Here is a 20,196-nt window from a genome sequence, read left to right on the forward strand (position 1 = left end):
GTTTTTGGTGGTGAATTTGCCTACCTTCAAAATTATACCTTCCCCGTTCAAATGGCTCGAAGCGCATCTTTTGAGCAGAAAGCAACGTGTTATTCTAGAAAGAGTGCCAACAGTTCTGTGCCGTCTTTTCTTAACATTTAGCAGTCTTATAGTTCATGAAGTATCTTGGGGGGTGAGATCGTACGCGGACTGTTGCCTCTACCGTGCTGTCACCTGTGTGGCACCTGTCAATCAGCTACAACGTGGCCTAACCTAAGTCTTAACATGGTGCAGTACCTAGCACACGACATTAAATTTTTGAAAATTTTTACATATCTACTAAAATTAACAAAAAGCCGACCATTAACTGAGCAGTACTTTCTACTGACACGAACATACTAGTTGTCATGAATTACTGCTTATGTGCAACCCTCACTGACAATCTTTATTGGAACGATCAGCTTAACCATACTGCTGGTAATGGTAGTCGTCTTTGATATCATTAAAACGCATTTTGAAACAGGTATTGGCTAGATTGAAAAATCCTCCGCTAGACAAATGGGTGTCTCATCCTAGAATATGGTTGTGAGACTGCGAATCCCGACACAGAAGCAACTTATTAGCTTGAAGAGATTCAGGAGGGTGCGACACGGTTTCTGCCCTCAAACTATGACTTTACAAAATGATCCTCTCAGATGTGCCAAAGTGTATGGTTGCCTGTCTTACAAAGAGATTCAAGTATCTATGGCTGGAGCTGTTTTACAATGTTATAGGCAAGATATGTTTTACAAAAGATACATATATGAAAGATCGCCAGCTCTATACCATCTTGTTTCAAGCATGCTGTAAAAGTTTGAGGATATATTTAAAAACTTCTATTTTTTTTTTCAAACAGATCCTGATTGGAATAAACTGCCGAAGAGAAGTCAGCCCCGCCATCTTTTCAAAAGAGTATGCCTTGAATTTTCTTGCGATAACTGCTTTTCTACGCGTTTATCTTGTGAAATTTCTGAATACACAGTTAATTCTACAAGTGAAATTGTGTTCGAGCCATTTGCACTTCATGGTTCTTACAAAATAATGCGTCATTGTCTTCTTTGTTTGATACAGTGCGCCTTCTGTATAACCAGTTTTTCATGCCATATAATACATGTTTTCTTGTTCTGTGCGTTGCCCAGGATATCGATATGGCGATTTTTATTTTTACCATGGCTTGCTTTGTTTTTACCCTCTTTTAGCTCCCATTTTGTTTTCAAATTGGAAGTAGTTTATTTTCGTTTCATCCTCTTTTTTACAATGTGTTATCTGTATGACAAGGTAAATTTCCTCTCGTATCCCCCATACAAAAAGGCCATCAACGGGAGCTGCAAGAATCGGAATAAACAGAAAGGTAAATAAACAAATTTGTGTGAGAAATATTGCCGCCGTAATGACGTAATGCACGACGAGCCCTGAAAACTTTTCTGGAGTTCGAAACCAGGCATCAAAATTGGTTTGGTTTGGTTTATGGGGTTTGACGCCCCAAAGCGACTCAGGTTATGAGGGACACCGTAGTGTAGGGCTCTGGAAATTTCGACCAACTGGGGTTCTTTAACGTGCACCGACGTTGCACAGTACACGGGCCTCTCAATTTTTGCTTCCATTCAAATTTCCTTAAGGCACACCTCCAAACGCGTCAGTAAAATAGCAACTATTATTATCTGTGAGAAGAGCCCTTCTATCCTGTTTACCGAACGCATTGTTTTGAACGGAGATAAACTCAATTTGAATTTGAATGTCGAATGGGTAATATGGAACTGGGATCTCAAAAGTCGCTCACAAGGCATCGTAGTGTGCTGAAGGCTGTGATGATAGCCACTACTATTCTCTGTGAGAAGAGCCCTTCTATCCTGATTACCGAACGCATCGCTTCGAACGGAAATAAACTGAATTTGAATTTGAATGTCGAATTGGGCACATGGGACTCTATTTTCCAAAGTCGCTCACAGTGCATCGTAGTGTGCTGAAGGCTGTGACGCTGTCTCGAGTCTGGCAGGCTTCGATGGTGCTGTTATGTGCACAGTCTCGTCCATCCAATCCGCTCCGCGGGCAGACTCCCTCAAAAATTGTGGCGAGGCTGGCCAGCCTGCAAATGAAGACCATTGGTGTTAGAAATCAGGCTGTTTTACAAAAAAAAAACTTAATTCGTAAGTGTTTGAAGCACTGAAGCGACTCTTGTGGTACGAATGATACTGCAGTGGTAGGCTCCCGACTAATTTAGGCGACCCGTGCTCGGGAACATGCGCAGACATCGCAAAAAAAAATTAACCAGAGCATGCCCTAATGTGCACATGGCCAATCTTTTAGGACTAACGCGCTACGACGAGATTAAACGCCATTGCTTCGTCGCTGCGCGCCGTGATACGGCGCTGACAAGGCGGCCGAACTACAGTTGCGGAACGTTGTTAAAAAATTGCCCGCGTTTTCGTACGATTTATGCCCTGGCTAGCTGGTTTGCGATTTCATTAGCACAATAATGACGCCAGGAAAAAATCTCTGCCTCTCCCGTAACCGAGAGTAGAGTAAGCATGAAATGTTTACGGGCCTAATGTCATCTCGGTGGACACCCGAACCGCACCGTACAGGAAGGGAGGAACGCCACCACCCGTTCAGCGCGATGCCTTGTCATTTGAACGCAAGGTTTTTTGAGGAAAGGAAATGGCGCAGTAATTCTCTGCCACCTCGGTGGACAGCCGAACTGCACCGTAAAGGAAGGGAGGAACGCCACCACCCGTTCGGCACGATGCCTTGCCCTTTGAACGCAGCGCTTCTCCCCCGGATCACGTACGACAACGAAGTGCAACATGCAATTTATGTGGTTTTTGCACGCGTTATTAGAAATCGGAAATTATAATTCCGTGTGTTATCAAACACACAGCTCCACTGATATCTTGATAAACATTGAGAAGGCACTGGCAGCAGTTATTTTTTGTCTCGTTTGGATACCAACCAGCGCTTGCATGCCGGTCGCGTAGGAGGGCTTACGGAGTCTCGTTAAATCTCGCTAAGTCTCGTACGGTGCCCGGATGTTCTCGTTTCAGAGCCCGGATGACTGGAATTCAGTGCCCGGATGAGTGGATTTCAGTGCCCGGATGACTGGATTTCAGTGCCCGGATGACTGGATTTAAGTCCCCGGATGACTGGATTTCAGTGCCCGGATGACTGGAATTCAGTGCCCGGATGACTGGATTTCAGTGCTCGGATGACTGGATTTCAGTGCCCGGATATCTGGATTTCAGTGCCCGGATGACTGGATTTCAGTGCCCGGATGATGGCTCTCGGTCTCGGCGTGACGTCACCACACTGCCGACAACGGGGGCTAAAAGCATTTCATGTTTAAAATAACGTTACGACGATTGCGATTATGCTACAGAAGGGTCAAAATTTGTGGTCTACAGTTTGCACAGTCTTTAGGTAAAAACAAAGCGTCTGCGAGAGTGCTTGCGGGAAGCGCGCAAAACTCGTTCATCCACCTGCATTTTCCCCGCAGCATGTCGGTGTGGTCTTGTCGCCCGCTTGCGGGCAGCGTCCAGAAAATACCGCTGTGCTTTAGCTGTGCGGGAGAATATATAGCGCGTTCATAGGAGTGACAAGTCACCGCTTAACGCAAAGTGCTGTAGAGCGGCTAAGGGGTTAACTAAAAGACACATGCCGACTTGCTCCTGGTCACCTTCCCTTTTAACTAAAGGGCTCACGCTGACTGGTCTCCTTCCCTTGTGTGCCTTTCCTCGGCTCTTCTTTCTCTCTATTGACGCCAAACTACAACTTTAAACAGTGATTTAAAGAGCTTCTGCTGCAAATAATACCTCCTGATCGAACGGAAATAGCTTTTGGCAAAGCGACTTTCCCTGAAATGTGACGAACGAGTCGGTGTTCATACGGCGGGGAAAAAATGTCACAAAGCTCAAGAGGCAGATTTTGACATGCAGCCGCACTACCAGAAAACGTTATCAGTTTGGCAATACCAATATTAGGAAAATCACTTCTCAGCTAATGTTTTTAAAAATTCATACTCCGGGAACCTTATTTTCATTACATTTCATCATAGTGAGTGATGAACAGAACATCGGGGAATTGACAATGCAAAGAAAGCAACCAAACATTCAAAATAGGCAATAAATGCAAGTGGGTTGTTGCTGGGTAGTTGGTTTGACAGAAGAGAAAGAAACAGCGTGGAGGCCAGATGGTGAAGGTCTAAGAACTTGAGTTGTTAGTGCCTGTCCGGTTCACCTTTATCGTCCTTTGCACCATAGATACTCTCCGCAAATAACACCGAAGAAAAAATTGACTGCTTGGTCTCGGGTTTTTATTAATCAGGTAATGCTCTAATTTCTCTATAAATCAAAACGAATCGGTGCAGCACTGTAGACGCCGTGGTGGCTGCTGACCCGAAAGACGCGGGTTCGGTCGCGGTCGTGGCGGTCGAATTTTTGTGTAGGTGAAATTCTAGAGGCCCGTGTGCTGTGCGATGTCAATGCAGGTTAAAGAACCGCAGGTGGTCGAAATTTCCTTAGCTGTCCTCTGTGGCGTTCCTGATAGAAGAGTTGCTTTGGAGCGTTAAGCCCACATAAACCGTAAACTGTAACAGGCCAAGGACAAAGCAGTTAGGCCATTGCTAACGACAATTATTTCTTTATCAATTTTTGTTTTTGTCCAAACGGCCGCTCTAGTGTAGACCGCTCGGGGTGTACAGGTACAAATTCGACTTCCCCAGCGCTTTAAAATAGTACTGCCGCGCGAAAATCTCCTTTTAGTGCTGACGCCGACATCCATGCAGCACGTAAATAATTCATACTGAAGAGTCTTAACAGCAATGTCCATAAAAACTAATAATTTAAGGTGACAGATTGGTAGGTTTATGGCGTTTAACGTCCCAAAGCGACTAAGGCTATGAGAGACGCCGTAGTGGCGGGCTCCGGAAATTTCCACCACCTGGGGTTCTTTAACGTGCACTGACATCGCACAATACACGGGCCTCGAATTTCTCCTCCAAAGAAATTCAGCCGCCGCGGCCGGGATCGAACCCGCGTCTTTCGGGCCAGCAGCCGAGCACCATAGCCACTGAGCCACCGCGGCGGCTCTTTTAAGGTGACAATTTCTTCCTCATATCTGTTCAGTGCTCTCTAGGTGATTTAGGTGCAATTTTTTAGAGCACTGAGCAGATATGAGGAAGAAATTGTCACCTTAAAAGAGCCGCCGCGGTGGCTCAGTGGCTATGGTGCTCGGCTGCTGGCCCCAAAGACGCGGGTTCGATCCCGGCCGCGGCAGCTGAATTTCTTTGGAGGAGAAATTCGTTCAGTGCTCTCTAGGTGATTTAGATGCAATTTTTGTTTTACTGTTTGTTCGAAGTATTCTTGAGATGTTGTACAGAAGACTTTTTTCCCCTGGGGAGTACTGCGCTGAATTTCTCTTGAACTTTGTGGGGGCAAAAGAATCATATAAGGAACGACATTGGACATCATATGGCGATGGCATTTCTGATGTCCTTCAGTGACTCAGGCCGTGCATAACTTCAGACTTCACAGCCCCCACCAACCTTTCTTTTCCTACTTTTCAAACACAGTACTTCATTTGGGCGATTAACTTATTCGATGCCCTTGTTTGAACAATTGATTTTGGCAGCCGGTGAAACCCGGTGACGTATTCTTTCTGCATAAAGTTTTCATTTCTCACGAGCACTGAATCGCACCATCCTCACCTTCCTCTCACGTAGCTGCCTGAATGACAAACTTCAGCTTTAGTCGGGGATGTCTCCCCTTTCACTCATACCATGCGGACTTGGATGAAGGAGTACAGCAGCCCGCCAAGCTCAGGGCAAACAAGGCGATCTTATGCCGCAGCTTGGTTCCACATCCGAGGCGCCAGACACATCCTGCGAAGGTGAACCATGCACTCATTTGCATGATGAAGCACAAATAACGTTACAAACAGTACAATACGTCCACGCTTAAACAATGTATACGGTTTGCGTAGCGAACACTGGTTCGCTATTTTGCCAAATATCCTCAGAATACAAAAAGATACACCTAGCTATCCAACAAATCTAAGGGTCTCTATAAAATTGCGTGATTCAAGCCAAAATGGAGGAGGTGCACAAAATACGTGTAGTGAGTTGCACATAGACAAGTACATATAGAAAGTGCAACTGTAGAATGTGCGTACAGAATCCTAGAAATATAAAAAAACCCTCCATTTCAGCGGCTGCTAGCGCGTCCTATGAAAATTAGCGTTTTTTTTTAATGCTTGGTTCACTCCTTTCATTTTATTGGGTGATAGGCGGGGGTTGCTTCCCCTTCACTTTTAAATTACGTGGCGCTTGCTGCTGACACAAACAGATGGTACAACTTCGCGATGAACACAAAAAGCTGGACTTTATCCTCGGCGTGGCTCATCAGCAGAGCATCTCAAGTAAATGACTGAACTCGAATAGGATTAAATTGATCCGGACAATATTTGCTGAACTTTCACGAATAAGGCTAATGCATATGTGAAAGCGAACATTTTCGCTGCTTACTTCGCCATAGCATTCTATGTCTGTTTTTATGTTAGAGTAAGCTTCCGGTTTAACAGCTGTGCGCAGTAGCTAGCTTTGCACCCCTGTCACCCCCAAGGCTTTCGGACGCGGTGCGCAGCTGTCCGCTGAGTAGCGCCACATGTGGCGCCGAGTAGCGCCACAAGTAGCGTCACTAAATGCGTCATTAGTAGCGCCAAGTAGCGTCAGCATGTCCTACACCGGTGGCGTAATATTTTTTGAATAGTTTCGTATGAGATATGGCTGCGGGAAAGTTCCCACGTGCGTGCTTTGGTCTTCATAAGGAAAGATATAGTTGATGTGTGTGTCTGCACTGCACCCCTAATGGGTCTAGGGACGGTCTCTTTATTTCCTCAGTAGGCTTACTGCCTGCTACGAAGGCCGGAAAGTCCAATGCATTTTAGCTGACCATTCATGCGGCGCTCACAGGAAAAATGAGAATGTGAGCGCTGTGGTGGTGGTAACCGCGAAACCATGGTTGAAAAATGGCGCGTTAGTTACCAACAGCGCTATCTAATAGTCATCACGTTCATTCAGAAGTGCACGCCAGCATTTTACAAGTTTAACCGTGTAACGAAAGGGTCATGTATCTAAGGACTTCCATTTTCGCAACGCTTGGTGCTTCGATTTATGGAAAAAACTTCGTCAGCAGCACGACTTTCGTTTCTGAATCCCTCTGCTAAAATGCACAAATTACTTTTCTTAATTTCTCGGCGGAATTTCCTTGGAAGCCTAACCGAAAATATGCCTAGAATATACCAATCCAAAGGCCGAAGTCATGCTAGAACCTTCACTGCATTGTTTTAAACGCGGTTAGCTTGTATCAGTTCACAAAGAATGAAGAGGGGTAAAACGGAATTGGGCTTAAGAACTAATGCCACTGCCCTCTATCCATTGCCTGAAAATTTTGTTCAAAGAAAACAGCCTCGTGGTAAGCAAGAAGCGTGCAGATGGAACGAGTGAGGATCGCCAGAACTGAACCAGGACGTATTTCTGACATTTCAGAAATATTTGCGCCAACAACTTATTCGGAAACACAGAAATTTATTCGGAAACACGGAAACACAGATGCAACCGGTACAAGGCTGGCTGCTTAATTAGAACTACTCACCCGATAAGTGGACTGTGGAACTGACGCGCCATCTGGGCACTCGGCTGTAGGCATCGCCTTAAAGCCATCACAGCGCCTCCGACGAGTACCGCGTAACGGGTCTGGCCTGAGAAAAGACAAGGTGGAGTTTTAGGATTACAGGCACCTCTACTGCAGTGCTGGAATCACACTGAATCCTGAGTTCGCAAGCATTCACGCGCTTTTGGAATATGATAGGACACCCGTATCATTGCTTGTTTACCTGTCGATAGATGGCGTCGCTGGATCCAAGTCTGCACAGGGTGCGGTTATTATACCATCCACCAGGCAGGAGGTTAACCACCTACCCGGCGTAGGGTTTCCGTGACCAGAACAGGGTCTAGACCTACATAGCACCCAACCTACTGGCTGTGGATTCACTGCACTCCAGATTCATGTGAGCGGTCAGCATGTCCCTCTCTCCTACGGACCGGTCTCTCTAATACACACTGCTCGGTGTAATGTCAGTCTGAAGCAGTGCGAACGAAAATGACTATAAGAATTCTAGTCAAAGGTGACTTTTTTCCCCTTAGTCTGTAATCTGTAATCTGTGGTGTCTAGGTGGCTTAGACGCAATTATTCTTTCACTAACCGCTTGGTCGCAGTGTTCCCGCGATGTTGTAGGAAACGGGTTTTTTTTTTCTTTAGAAACATTGCACTGAATCTCTCTTGAACTTTCCGGCGGCAATACAATCCAGTAACCGGAAATACTAGCCATTATATGGCGATGGAATCTCTTCTGTCCTCCGGTCGTACATAAAAGACACGACAGATCCCCCCCCCATTCCCCCCAGCACATCTTGCTGTGTTTCTTACTATAAAAATGCAATTCTTCAGTTTTTACTACCTGGACTAGCCGCTTATTCAACGCCACTTGTTTCAACAAGCTATTGCGGTAGTCAGCGACACCCGGACGCCGCATTGTGTCTGAAAGCAGTGGTCACTTCTGACGAGCACTTAATCGCACCATTCGCAACTGTCTGTCATGCAGCTGTCTGAATGACAAACTTGTACTTTAGTCTGAGATGGCTGCCTTTCACTCACACCATGGCGACTCCAGGTGCAGATATACAGGAGCAGTACCAAGCTCAGGGCAGACAAGGCGACGTTCATAGTACAAAGCGCATGTAGCGCCTGTAGTACCCTGCAAAGGTGAAGCATACAATCATTTGCTTGACGAAGCCCCTCACCTTAAGGCTTTCTCACACTGCCCGTCGAGTAGCGTCACAATTTATCCTCGATGCAACGCGAGCGCTGTGTACCAGTGTACACGTTGGCTTGCTCTGCACCAGTGGCATAACACGCTTTCGAATCGCGTAATATAAGATATGGATGCGTGCAATTCGCACGTGCATGCTTTTGTCTCCATAAGGAAAGGTATAGTTCATGCGTGCGTCCGCATTTCGCACCTAGTGGGTATGTGGACGGTCATTTTCTTTTCAGGGTGGGCTGACTGCCTGCTACGTTGGCCTGAACGTCCAAAGTATTTTCTCTAACCATTCATGCGGCGCTGACAGGAAAAATTCGAATGCGAGGGCAATGGTGGGGATAACCGCGGTTAAAAATTGGCGCGTTAGATACCAACAGCACTCTCCATTAGTCGGCACATTCATCCAGAGATGTACGCCAGCAAGTATAATGAAGAAGGGTCATTAATGTCAGGTGTTGCGTTTTCACAACGCTTTGAGCTTCGATTTATGGGGCAAAAAGTCATAAGCAGCAAGACACGTCTATGTATCTCCTTGCTTAAAAAATGAATATCACTTTGCTTTCTGTGGAACCTTTACCGAAAAAATTCCCAGAGTATACCAATTCAAAGGCTGAACTTATGCTGGAACCTTCAGTGTATTGTTCAAAACGCGGGAAGCTTGTAGCACTTCATAAAGAATGAAGAGGGATAAAACCGAGTTAATCTGTAGAAATAATGCCATTACCCTCTATCCATTGCCTGAAAAGTTTGTTGAAAGGAAACAGTGTCGCGGTGCGCAAAGAGCATGCAGGCACAGCGAGTCAGGTTCGAAAGGACTGAGCCAGAATAGTCCCCTCTCATTTCACAAATATGTATATCAGCCACTTATTCCGAAATCCAGAAATTTGATTCTCGATACTTCCTCCACCCGATACAAGCCTGCTGCTATACTAAAAACTACTCACCCACAGACTGGATTCTGGAACTAGCGCCGTACCCGTCGCGCAAAAGCCATCAGAGCGCCTGCGACGACCCTCGTCAGACGGCTGGTGCCTGCGAAAAGACAAGGCGGAATTTAGGATTACAGGTAACCCTCGTGCAGTACTGCCGTTATATTGAATGGTAAGTTCGCATGCTTTCACGCGTTTTTGAAATAAGAAAGGACACCCCTCTTAGTGCTTGTTTACCTCTCGATATAAGGTGTCGCCGGATCCAAGTCTGTAGAGATGCTGCGGCCGCAGTTTTGACACCAAGCAGCGGGAAATGCGTTAACCTCCCACTCGGTGCGGCGTTTTCGTCGCCAGATCAAGGTCTAGATCGCGCATAGCGCCCAACCTGTAGTTTGAAGAATTACCGAGTCCTGATTCATGTGAGCGGTCAGCATACCTCTCTCTATACGCATTGGTCTCTCTAATACGCACTGGTCAGTCTTATGCAGTACGAACGACAGTGTCAATAAAGATAATAATCAAAGGTGACTATTTTTTTCTCCATCTCTAATCAGTGGTCTCTATGTGGCTTAGACGCAATTATTCTTTCACATAACTGGTTGTTCGCAGTGTTCCGGAGATGTAGTAGGCAGATGTAGATGACAGATGTAGATGTAGGGGACAAGGCTAAATGCATATCGCGGAACGCTTCAGCTACCCTGCACTTACAGCTCTGGTTTATCACAAGCGTTAGAAAAGAAAATAAATTTTGGAATATCAGTCATATTTTCAGTCGTGCACCAACTCCCCAGTGCCTCTCATTCTGTATAGAGCAGGCATTATTCGACTTTAAGAGTGACAGCTCTTATTCATAACGTTTCTCAATTTCTCGGGGTCTGCTACCACCTTCCTTCGACGTGAAATTTTCCGTCAACTTTACTGTTTGCGCGAAATTTTTTGTGAACTTTTCTGTCCGAGGAATTCTAAATTGCGGCCCCCACAGTAAAAGGACATAGACCCTAATTTTTGATTGATTGGTGATGTTATAATTAACTAGTCACATTACTATGTTTAACTGCTTTTAACACAGTAATTATTAAGGCATCATAAAACGAATTAGATATTTTGAATCCCCTATATAAGTATAACAGGATACAGCCCAAAATTTACTGAAGTTAATATTTAGTTAAGGTTATGATTATATTTATTTGCTATATTTACTAACCAATAAGGTTATGATGTACCTAATGGATATTATAACTGGCTCGATGAGTAGGACATGTTGGACACCAATATTGTCCAATTAGGTCAATATTTACTTATGGTTAGGCTTAACATGGCGGTCATGTCGTCAGCACGCGGGTGACAGTGGATATACTGATTGCTATGATGAAACGTCGATGGACAAGAGCCCACAAAAAAAAGAGAGAGGGACTAAAGGTGGGGTGAAAGAGCTATTTCCCAAGCATTTCACCATAAAATGCCCGGCACCAGGCAGAGAACGCTTGTATCTGGTGTATCATGGACGCGTCCCCGCCTCCTGGGTATCGCCCCAGGCACCTCCAACCTCCCAGGCACATGCTCGAACGACTAACTAAGCCACCGCTGCGGTCTTCAAATTTGTCTTCGGCCTGTCTCGCAAATTCAGCGGCTCACGCAAATGATGCCTGAACAGAACTGGATCAAACTGAACACCACAATCTTTGCTGAACGCTCAGAAATTAAGCTGATACATAAATTAGGTGTATGACTCCAGTAGGGAATTGCCCGATAGCATTCTAAGCGTCTTTTGAGGTAGGAAGTTAGCTCTAGTGGGCCCAGTGAATCCACATGAGACACTTCGTGTTTAATAGCTCTGCGTAATAGCTAGCCCTGCACCCCTCATATCCACAAATGTTTTTTGACGCGCTGCGAGGCAGTCCGAAGTGTAGCGTCGCATTTTCTCCTGCATCTAACCCAGTCCGTGCGTTCCAATGAAACCACAGGCATTACCTGCGCCAGTGACGTAAGAGCTTTGGAATAGTTTCGTATCAGATATGGCTGCATGCAATTCATACGTGTGTGCCCTTGTCCCAACCGCGGTTGAAAATTGGCATGCTGGATTCCAACAGCACTATCCATTAGTAGCCACATTACTCAAGAGGTGTATGACAGCAAGTCTAACAGTTTATCGAAAAAGGTTCATGCATATCAGGTGTTACATTTTTACAACGCTTGGTGCTTTGACTTATTAGGCAAAGCTGCGAAAAAGCAATAGTTTTGTTTATATATCGCCTGGCTAAAAATATTAAAATTATTTTTCCCTCTACTCCAAAGAAATTTCCGTGAAAGCCTAGCCAAAAATACGGCCAGAATGTACCAGTCGAAAGGCCGATGTCATGCTGGAACCTCCAGTGTTTTGTGCTAAATGCCGTAAGCTTGTAGCACTTCTCAACGAACAAAGAGGGTCAAAAACCATGTTAATGGGTAGAAATAATGTCACTGCCCTAATCTATTGCCTGAGTTAAAAATTCGTTGAAGGGGAATTGCGCCGCGCTGGCCAAGAAGCGTGCAGATGGAACAAGTTAGGTTCGCGAGAACGCAGCCCTCAGTTTTCACAAATAATTAGACCAGCCACACATCCACAAATACAGAAATTTAATTCTCAATCCTTCACCCCCTGCAACCGGTACAAGGCTGCTGCTTACTTAAGACTACTCACCCGCTAAGTGGATAGTGGTGCTCGCACTCCGTCTGGGCACCCGCCTGTAGGCATCGCTCTAAAGCCATCACAGCGCCTGCGACCAGAACCTCGAAACTAGTGTTGCCTGCGAAAAGACATGGTGGAGTTTTAGGATTAGAGGAACCTCTTCTGCAGTACTGCAATCACACTGAATCGTAGGTTTGCACGCAGTCGCGCGTTTTCGAAATAAAGGACACCCATCTCATTGCTTGTTTACCTGTCGATATACGGTGTCGCTCTATCCAAGACTGCAGAGGGGGCAGTTATGACATCAACCACCGGGCAACTTGTTAACCACCTACCCGGCGTGGAGTTTTCGTCCCCAGAACAAGATCTTGATCTTGACCAACATGGCACCCAACGTACCGGCTGGGGAATCACCCCACTACAGATCTATATTTGTGTCAGCATGTCTCTCTCCACTCTAAGTCCTCTCCATCTAACAAGGCAGTATCGCTGAGAGCGATAGAGGCTTGTTAAATGGTGATCGAGGGTTGTAAATGTGCCTCTTTTCTTCCACTAAACAATTGGTAGTCGGCGCATATTAACCTTGTTCTTTCTTTGGTTGTTTTTGTTGCACCTCAGTATTTTCAGTCATGCAGCAACTCGACATACTGCCCGACATTTTGTAGAGGAGGAACTATTTTAGTTTTCACCTCGGATGTAAACTCACGAATCACTGATGAGATACGTGGTGTTTGCTGCTGATACCGACAGATGACACAAACGGGCAATGTGCACGAAAGACGGACAGTGTCGTCATGATGATGATGATAAGTTTTTATGGTGCAAGGGCGTCTTAGGCTGAAGAGCGCCATGGCACCGGGTTTTTCCTTTACTCAAGGTGGGGTGAAATACCCATTTGCCAAGAACATCACCCTTAAAAAGTCGAACACCAGGCATGGGAAACTTGTTACCGCTGTATCACCGGTGGGTTCCCGGCGGCACTAGGGATAGCACCCCGCATCTTGCGCAAGCCAGGCGGACGTTCAAATAACTAGGCTACCGCTGCTGTCTTGAAATTTGTCTTCGGCCATGCAAATGATGACTAAACCCCAATTGGGCCAAACAGAGCGAGACAATCTTTCCCCAACTTTGAGAATAAAAAAAAAGCTGATGCAAAAGTGAAGGTGAACGGCTCCGCTGGATATCCCCCGATAGCATTCTAAGCGTCTTTTCTAGTAAGGAGTTAGCCCTCGCGGGTCATTGACATATACTTCAGACACTTCATGTTTAATATTTCTGCATAGTGAGGTGGAGGCCGCTCACCACTAAGTCTTTCTGACACGCATCCGACTATCAATTCAACGCGATAACTACAAGCCGCCTGTACGGAATATGCCACTGGCGTAACAGCTTTTGAATTGTGTCCATGAGTCTGTTTGAGGTATGGCTGTGGGATATCCGTACGCGAGTGCTTTTGCCTGGGCAAGGAAGGAAAACAGTTGATGTTAGTCTCCGCATATCGCCACTAGTGGATGAGGCGAAGGCCATTTTATTTTCTCAGCACACTGAGTGCCTCCTACGCAGGCCTGAAATTCCGTTGTATTTTCGCTAACCATTCATGCGGCGCTGACAAGACACACGTGAATATGAGCGCCGTGGTGGTGGTAACCGCGAAGCCACTGTTGAAAATTGGCGCGTTAGATACCAACAGCATTATCCACTACGCGCTACGTTCCTCGAGAGGTGTACGTCAGCATTTTATGTGCAGCAGTTTAACGAAAAACGGTCATGCATGTCAAGTGTTTCATTTTTAAAACGCTTGGTTCTTCGATTTATGCATGGGGCAAAAAGCTACGTTGGGAGCAAGTCTTTCGCTGCTGTATTCTCTTGCCCAAAATGCGAAAATTACTTTTCCCTCTTCGCCGCAGAAATTTTCGTGGAAGCCTAACGAAAAATATTCTCATAATTTACCAATCGAAAGACCAAATCTATGCTGGAACACTTAGTGTATTATGCTATACTTAATAATATTATAGCACTTCGCAAACAACGAAGAGTGGCAAAACCCTGCTAAGCTGTAGAAATAATATCAGTGCCCTGTATCCATTGTCTGAAAAGTTCGTTCAAACGAAACATCGTCCCCACAAGCCAGGAGCGCGCAGGCGGAATGAGTGAGGTTCTCCGGAACTGAGCCAGAACGGCGCCCCCAAATTTCAGAAACATTTGTTCCAGTAATTCATTCTGAAATACAGAAATTAGTCTCTCGATCCTCCCTGCAACAAATCCAACGCAGGTGCTGTAGAAAGCACTACTCACCAGCTGACCACAATGTGGAACTGGCTCGCTGTCCGGGCACGTCACTGTACCCGTCGCGGAAAAGCCATCAGGGTGCCTACGACGAGACTCCGGGTGCTGCCTGCGAAACAACAAAGTGGAGTTTGAGGATTAGAGGCAGTGCTGCAGTCACACTGAATCGTAAGTTTGTCCGCTTTCATGTGTTTTCGAAATAAGAGAGGAAACGCATCTGATTGCTTGTTTACCTGTGGATATGCGATCTCGCGAGATCAAAGAGTACAGGAATGAAGCGCCCGCACTTATGACACCAACCTCCGGGTACTATGCTAACCACCTACCTGTTACAGGGATTTCGTCATCAGAACAAGATGTAGATCGACACAGCGCCCAACGTATGGGCTGGGGAATCACACCACTCCAGATTCATGTGAGCGGTCAGCGTACCTCTCTTTACTACGCACTAGTCTCCAGTACGCAATGGCCAGTGTGAGGTCAGTCTGAAGCAATGTGAACAACAATGTCTAAAAGAGGTAATAATCAAAGGTGACCTTTAATTCCTAGTCAGTGGCCTCTAGTTAGCTTAGACGCAATTTTTCTTTCACTAACCGCTTGGTCGCAGTCATCATCATCATCATAATCAGTCTGACTACGCCCACTGCAGGGCAAAGGCCTCTCCCATGTCTCTCCAATTAACCCTGTCCTTTGGCATCCGCGGCCACCATATTCCCGCAAATTTCCTAATCTCCTTAATACATAAATTTCCAACAGCGTCTAATTTCCCCCCTTCCTCCCTCTCTGTTTCCTACTATCGGAATACAATACTTCAATACTTGAGTTTTTACTGCATGGAGTAGCCGCTTATTCAACGCCACTTGTTGCAACAAGCTATTACGGCAGCCGGCAACACCCGGGCGTCGCATTCTTTCTGAATGAACTCTCCACCTCTCACAACCACTTAATCGCGCCATCCTCAACTTTGTCATGCAGCTGCGTGAATTGCAAACCTGAACTTTAGCCAGAGATGTCTCCCCTTTCATTCAGGCCATGCCGACCCGCGATGAAGTAATAGAGCAGCCCACCAAGCTCCTTGCAGACAAAGCGACACTGACAGCCCGAAGCTGGTTGACACATCCGAAATGCCAGAGCTGCCGTGCGAAGTTGAAGCATACAATCATTTGCATGACGAAGCATAAATAATGCCGAATAGCGTCATTTTTCAGCGTTGAAGCATCGTAGACAAGTAGTCTAGCGGCCACTAGTTCGGATGTTTTCAAAATATTCGGAGGATGGAAGGAGAACACGCAGACAATTATACATGGAATGTACTTACGTTGATACATTTTGCGCACTTTAGCCTCGAAAATCAATTATACATGGAATGTACTTACGTTGATACATTTTGCGCACTATAGCCTCGAAAATCTTTTTAAAAAACTTGCAATTTTAGTAGTGTCAACATGTTCTATCGAAATTCGCATGGTTATTTTGTATGCAGGTTGCGTTACTCTGAATTTATTGGGTGGTAGGGCGCAGCCGCTGCAGGTAGAAAATGAATGAATGAAAATTGAAAATATTGCGGCGCAATGATGACAACACAGGAAAGAAAAAGGCAACGCGTGCACACACAGCGAATTGTTTATTGGAAGAAAATCGCAATATTTCTTAGCCTTGCTCAGCATGTAACAATGCCCTATCGCTCTCAGCACAGCCAGTAACAAATAATCGGCAAATGACAATTCCAAATAGAATCCCCAGAGCGCTTCTTCAACCCTGCACTTATAGCACTAGCTTTTAACAAAGGTTAGAAAATAAAAAAAAATAGCAGTAGCAGTGCCAGTCAGTCGTAGCAGAAGCAGGGTCGGGTTGTAAGCAACAGCAGTCAATACCTTAATAGCTAAGTGGAGATAGGTAGACTAGCTTTGAACATTAAAAGCTTCAATGCAAGACAAAAGCAAAACAAAGAGGAGTGCGAAAGCATCGACCTACTCTGTAAAAAGCCTGCTTCTTGACATCTTCAGCATCTTTCTCACTTGTACCCAAGCGCCTTTGAGGGTTTTTCCGCAGCAGCTGTAAGTCAACAATAGAGAGTTTTAGTACAGCGAGCTTTGCATGTAAGATAACTACATATTAGACGTGCAAAAACCGAAGCAACATAAAAACTGACAGCAACACCGCTTAGGTTTAGACGTCGGACGCGCAAACAGGGAAGAAGGAATTTTCGCGGTACAGGTCTTCATAAAAACTTTTCCACTTTTTACTTGTTACTGGCTGGGCTGAGAGCGATAGAACCATGTTACTTGGTAAGTGAAGTTATAAATGTGCCCCTTCCAATAAACAGTTGGTACCGTTCAAATGAGCTGTCTTTTTCTTGCGTTGGCATGGTTGCGCAGCGTGTATTTTCTGGCACACAACAAAACGCCCAAGAGCGCAGAGATCTGTACAGCCCGCGGCGGATGAAATCTCACCCATCGCTGCTAAGTTACGCCACGTTTGATGCTTGCACCGACAGATGACACAAGTGGGCGATTTCCACGAAGTCTGAACTTTATCCTGATGATGGTGATGATAATGATGAATTTTTATCGCGCAAGGGCATCTGTGGCCGAAGAGCGCCATGACAAAAGGTTTCTCTCTTACTCAAGGTTATGTCAAATACCGAGTTCCCAAGCATTCCCCCCTAAGTAAAACTCTAGTTTGGGCGAGTTGGTTCATGATGAAATAAAAACTGGTATGGCGCAAGAAACGGGGACACAGAAGGCACACAAAACACAGGACTGACGCCAACTTGCAACTGGGGTTTATTTATTGCACCAAGCCTGCCTTTTATACCACAACCAAGCCATATCCACGAAAGCGTAAACGTTGTACATATAAAACGGCAATTCATGCGACCACTGGCAATAAAGTAACGCTGATCATAACAGAATCTAATCTAAACAGAGCTTGGGAGGCCAACTTATTTTCTGGCCAGCAGAAACACATCAACCAAGGCAAAACGTGCCCACGAATGTCTAGGTCTCCAAACAAATGTGTGATAGAAGCTTTAAGTCTAAAAGATTCGGCAGTAAAAAATGTACGCACTGACACTCGCATACAATTAAACACGGAAAGTATTTTTGTATAATGTGCACATAGAAGCCTAGAAAATCTGGGAAAAAAATTTCTGCAGTTGCCAGCACGTTCTGTAGAAATTCGCGTGGTTATTTTGCATGCTTGGTACGTTTCAATGAATTTTCGGGGCGAAATGGTGCAGCCGCTTGGGGTCAAGATGCAATGACTGAAAATACTGCGGCGCAACGACGACGACGAGAAAGAAAAAACCAACACATGCGCAAAGTACGAACTGCTTATAGGAATAAAAGGGACAGGTTTATAAGCCACACTCACAATGTAACAACGCTCTATCGCTCTCAGCACAGTCATTAGGAAGTAATCTGGAAATGAAAAGGCCAAATTCAAATCGCAGAACGCTTTTTCTACCCTGCACTTAAAGCACTAGTTTATAGCGTACGTTAGAAAAGAAAAAAAAGATAAGCAATAGTTGTATCAGTAAAATAAAAAAGCGACAACACCACCTTGGTTTAAGTAACGGACGCCAAATAAGGAAGACGGAATTCTGGGTTTTGATATTCTTCATAGAAACGTTTCCACCTTTACTTGTTACTGACGGGACTGAGAGCGATAGAGCTTTGGTAAATGGTGAGTGAGGGCTATAAATATGACCCTTTTCTTTACTTCAACAGTTGGTAGTGTGCGCAACGTTGTTTTTGTCTTTTATTTTCAGACATGTACCAACTCGCCCCACATCTCGTCACTCTGTAGTGCCGGAGCTATTCGATTTTTCGCCACTGATGAAAACTCACCAATTGCTTTTAGTTACGTTGTGTTTGCATGCGACGCCGAAGGATGACAAAAGTTGGCGATGTGCACCAAAGCTGAACACCGTCTTAATAATGATGATGATGAAATTCTATGGCCCAAGTGCGCAAGTGGAGTCAAAGACCTATTTCCCAAAAATTTCACCGTAATAAATCTCAGGACAAGGCAGGGGAATGCTTGTACCCTTTGTATTACCAAGGGGTACCAGGCGACACTGGGGATCGCACTCCGCACCTCCGAAATGCGACGCGGATGTGCAAACGAATAGGCCACCGTAGGGGGTCCTGAAATTTGTCTTCGGCGTGGCTCGAACCCAGCAGCTCGCGCAAATGACGACTGAACGCGAATTGGACCAAACTGAGCCCGACAATCTTTGCCGCACTCTCAGAAATAAAGCTAATGAAAAAGAGAAGGTGAACGTGTCAACGGGGTATTCCCAGATAGCATTCCAAGCTTCTCTTCAGGCAAGAAGTTAGCTCTAAACTGTCCAGTGACATGTACTTGAGACACTTCGTGTTTTATAGCTCAGCGTAGTAGCTAGGTCCGCAACCCTCACATCCACCAAGACTTTCTGGTACGCTGCGAAGCTGTCCGCCGAGTAGCACCATAATTTCTCCTCCATCCAGCGCAACCGATGCTTTGCAGTGAACTCGCCGGCATCAGCAGTGGCGGTGGTCTAACAGCTTCCGAATAGTGTTCAGAAGTTTGTGTAATATATGGCTGCGAGAAATTCGTACGTGAGTGCTTTTGCCTGGGTAAGGAATAAAGTAGTGTATGTGAGTCTCCGCATTTCGCAACCAGTGGGTGAAGATACGGCCAATTTATTTGCTCAGCACGCTGACTGCCTGCTACGCAGGCCTGAAATTCCGATGTATTTTCGCTAACCGTTCAGACCGCGCTGAAAGGACACATGCGAATGTAAGCGTCGTGGTGGCGATAACTGCGCAACCACGGTTGAAAACCGGCGCGTTAGGTACCAACAGCGCTACCTACCAGTCGCCACGTTCATCCAGAGGTGTACGCCGGCGAGTTAACAGTTTAACGAAGTAGGGTCTTGCATGTCAGGTGTACCATTTTCAGAACGCTTGGTGATTCGATTTATGGCGCTAAACTGCGTTAGCAGCACAACTTTCGTTTATGTATCGCGTTGCTGAAGGTATAAAACTTAGTTTTTGCTCTTGACCACAGAAATTGCCGTGGAAGACTAACCGAAAATACGCCCACAATATACAAATCGAAAGGCCGAAGTCATTCTGGAACCTTCTGTGTTTTGTGCTGAACGCCGTAAGTTTGTAGCCCTTCACAAAGTATGAAGAGGGGTAAAACCATGTTAATGTGTAGAAATAATGTCACTTCCCTTATCCATTGCCTGAACTGTTTGTTCAAAGGGTACAAGGTAAGAAGGAAGCGCGCTGATGGAACGGGGTAGTTTCGCAGAAGTGAGCCAGAACGGCACCCCCATAGGTCAGAAATGTTTACTCCATCCACTTATTCGATGGTACAGAAATTTGATTCTCGATCCTCCCTGCACCCGATATAAGGCTGCTGTTATGCCAA

The 20,196-nt window shown here is 45.6% G+C and overlaps 1 protein-coding gene across 19 annotated transcripts in view; it reads right to left on the reverse strand.

The window, feature by feature from the left end:
- The window catches only part of LOC149324565 (uncharacterized), a 104,123-nt gene that overhangs the window by 63,559 nt on the left and 20,368 nt on the right, over positions 1–20,196 (reverse strand). For 7 of the 19 annotated variants that reach the window (XM_089565360.1, XM_089565378.1, XM_089565374.1 and 4 more), the window contains 6 exons: positions 16,747–16,827; positions 14,782–14,881; positions 12,499–12,604; positions 9,834–9,921; positions 7,662–7,767; positions 5,855–5,890 (listed from right to left, as the gene is read on the reverse strand). In XM_089565360.1, the coding sequence (XP_089421486.1) occupies positions 14,858–14,881; positions 16,747–16,827 (105 nt within the window). In that variant the 3' untranslated portion in view covers positions 5,855–5,890; positions 7,662–7,767; positions 9,834–9,921; positions 12,499–12,604; positions 14,782–14,857. Of the gene's footprint in view, positions 1–1,965; positions 2,105–5,854; positions 5,891–7,661; positions 7,768–8,723; positions 8,824–9,833; positions 9,922–12,498; positions 12,605–14,781; positions 14,882–16,746; positions 16,828–20,196 lie in introns of those variants that run through there. The other 12 variants (XM_089565365.1, XM_089565364.1, XM_089565372.1 and 9 more) reach the window with 7 other exon arrangements.

The sequence above is a fragment of the Amblyomma mixtum genome, unplaced genomic scaffold (genome assembly GCF_055824585.1).
Source record: "Amblyomma mixtum isolate Tamu unplaced genomic scaffold, ASM5582458v1 scaffold_23, whole genome shotgun sequence".
Taxonomy (NCBI): domain Eukaryota; kingdom Metazoa; phylum Arthropoda; class Arachnida; order Ixodida; family Ixodidae; genus Amblyomma; species Amblyomma mixtum.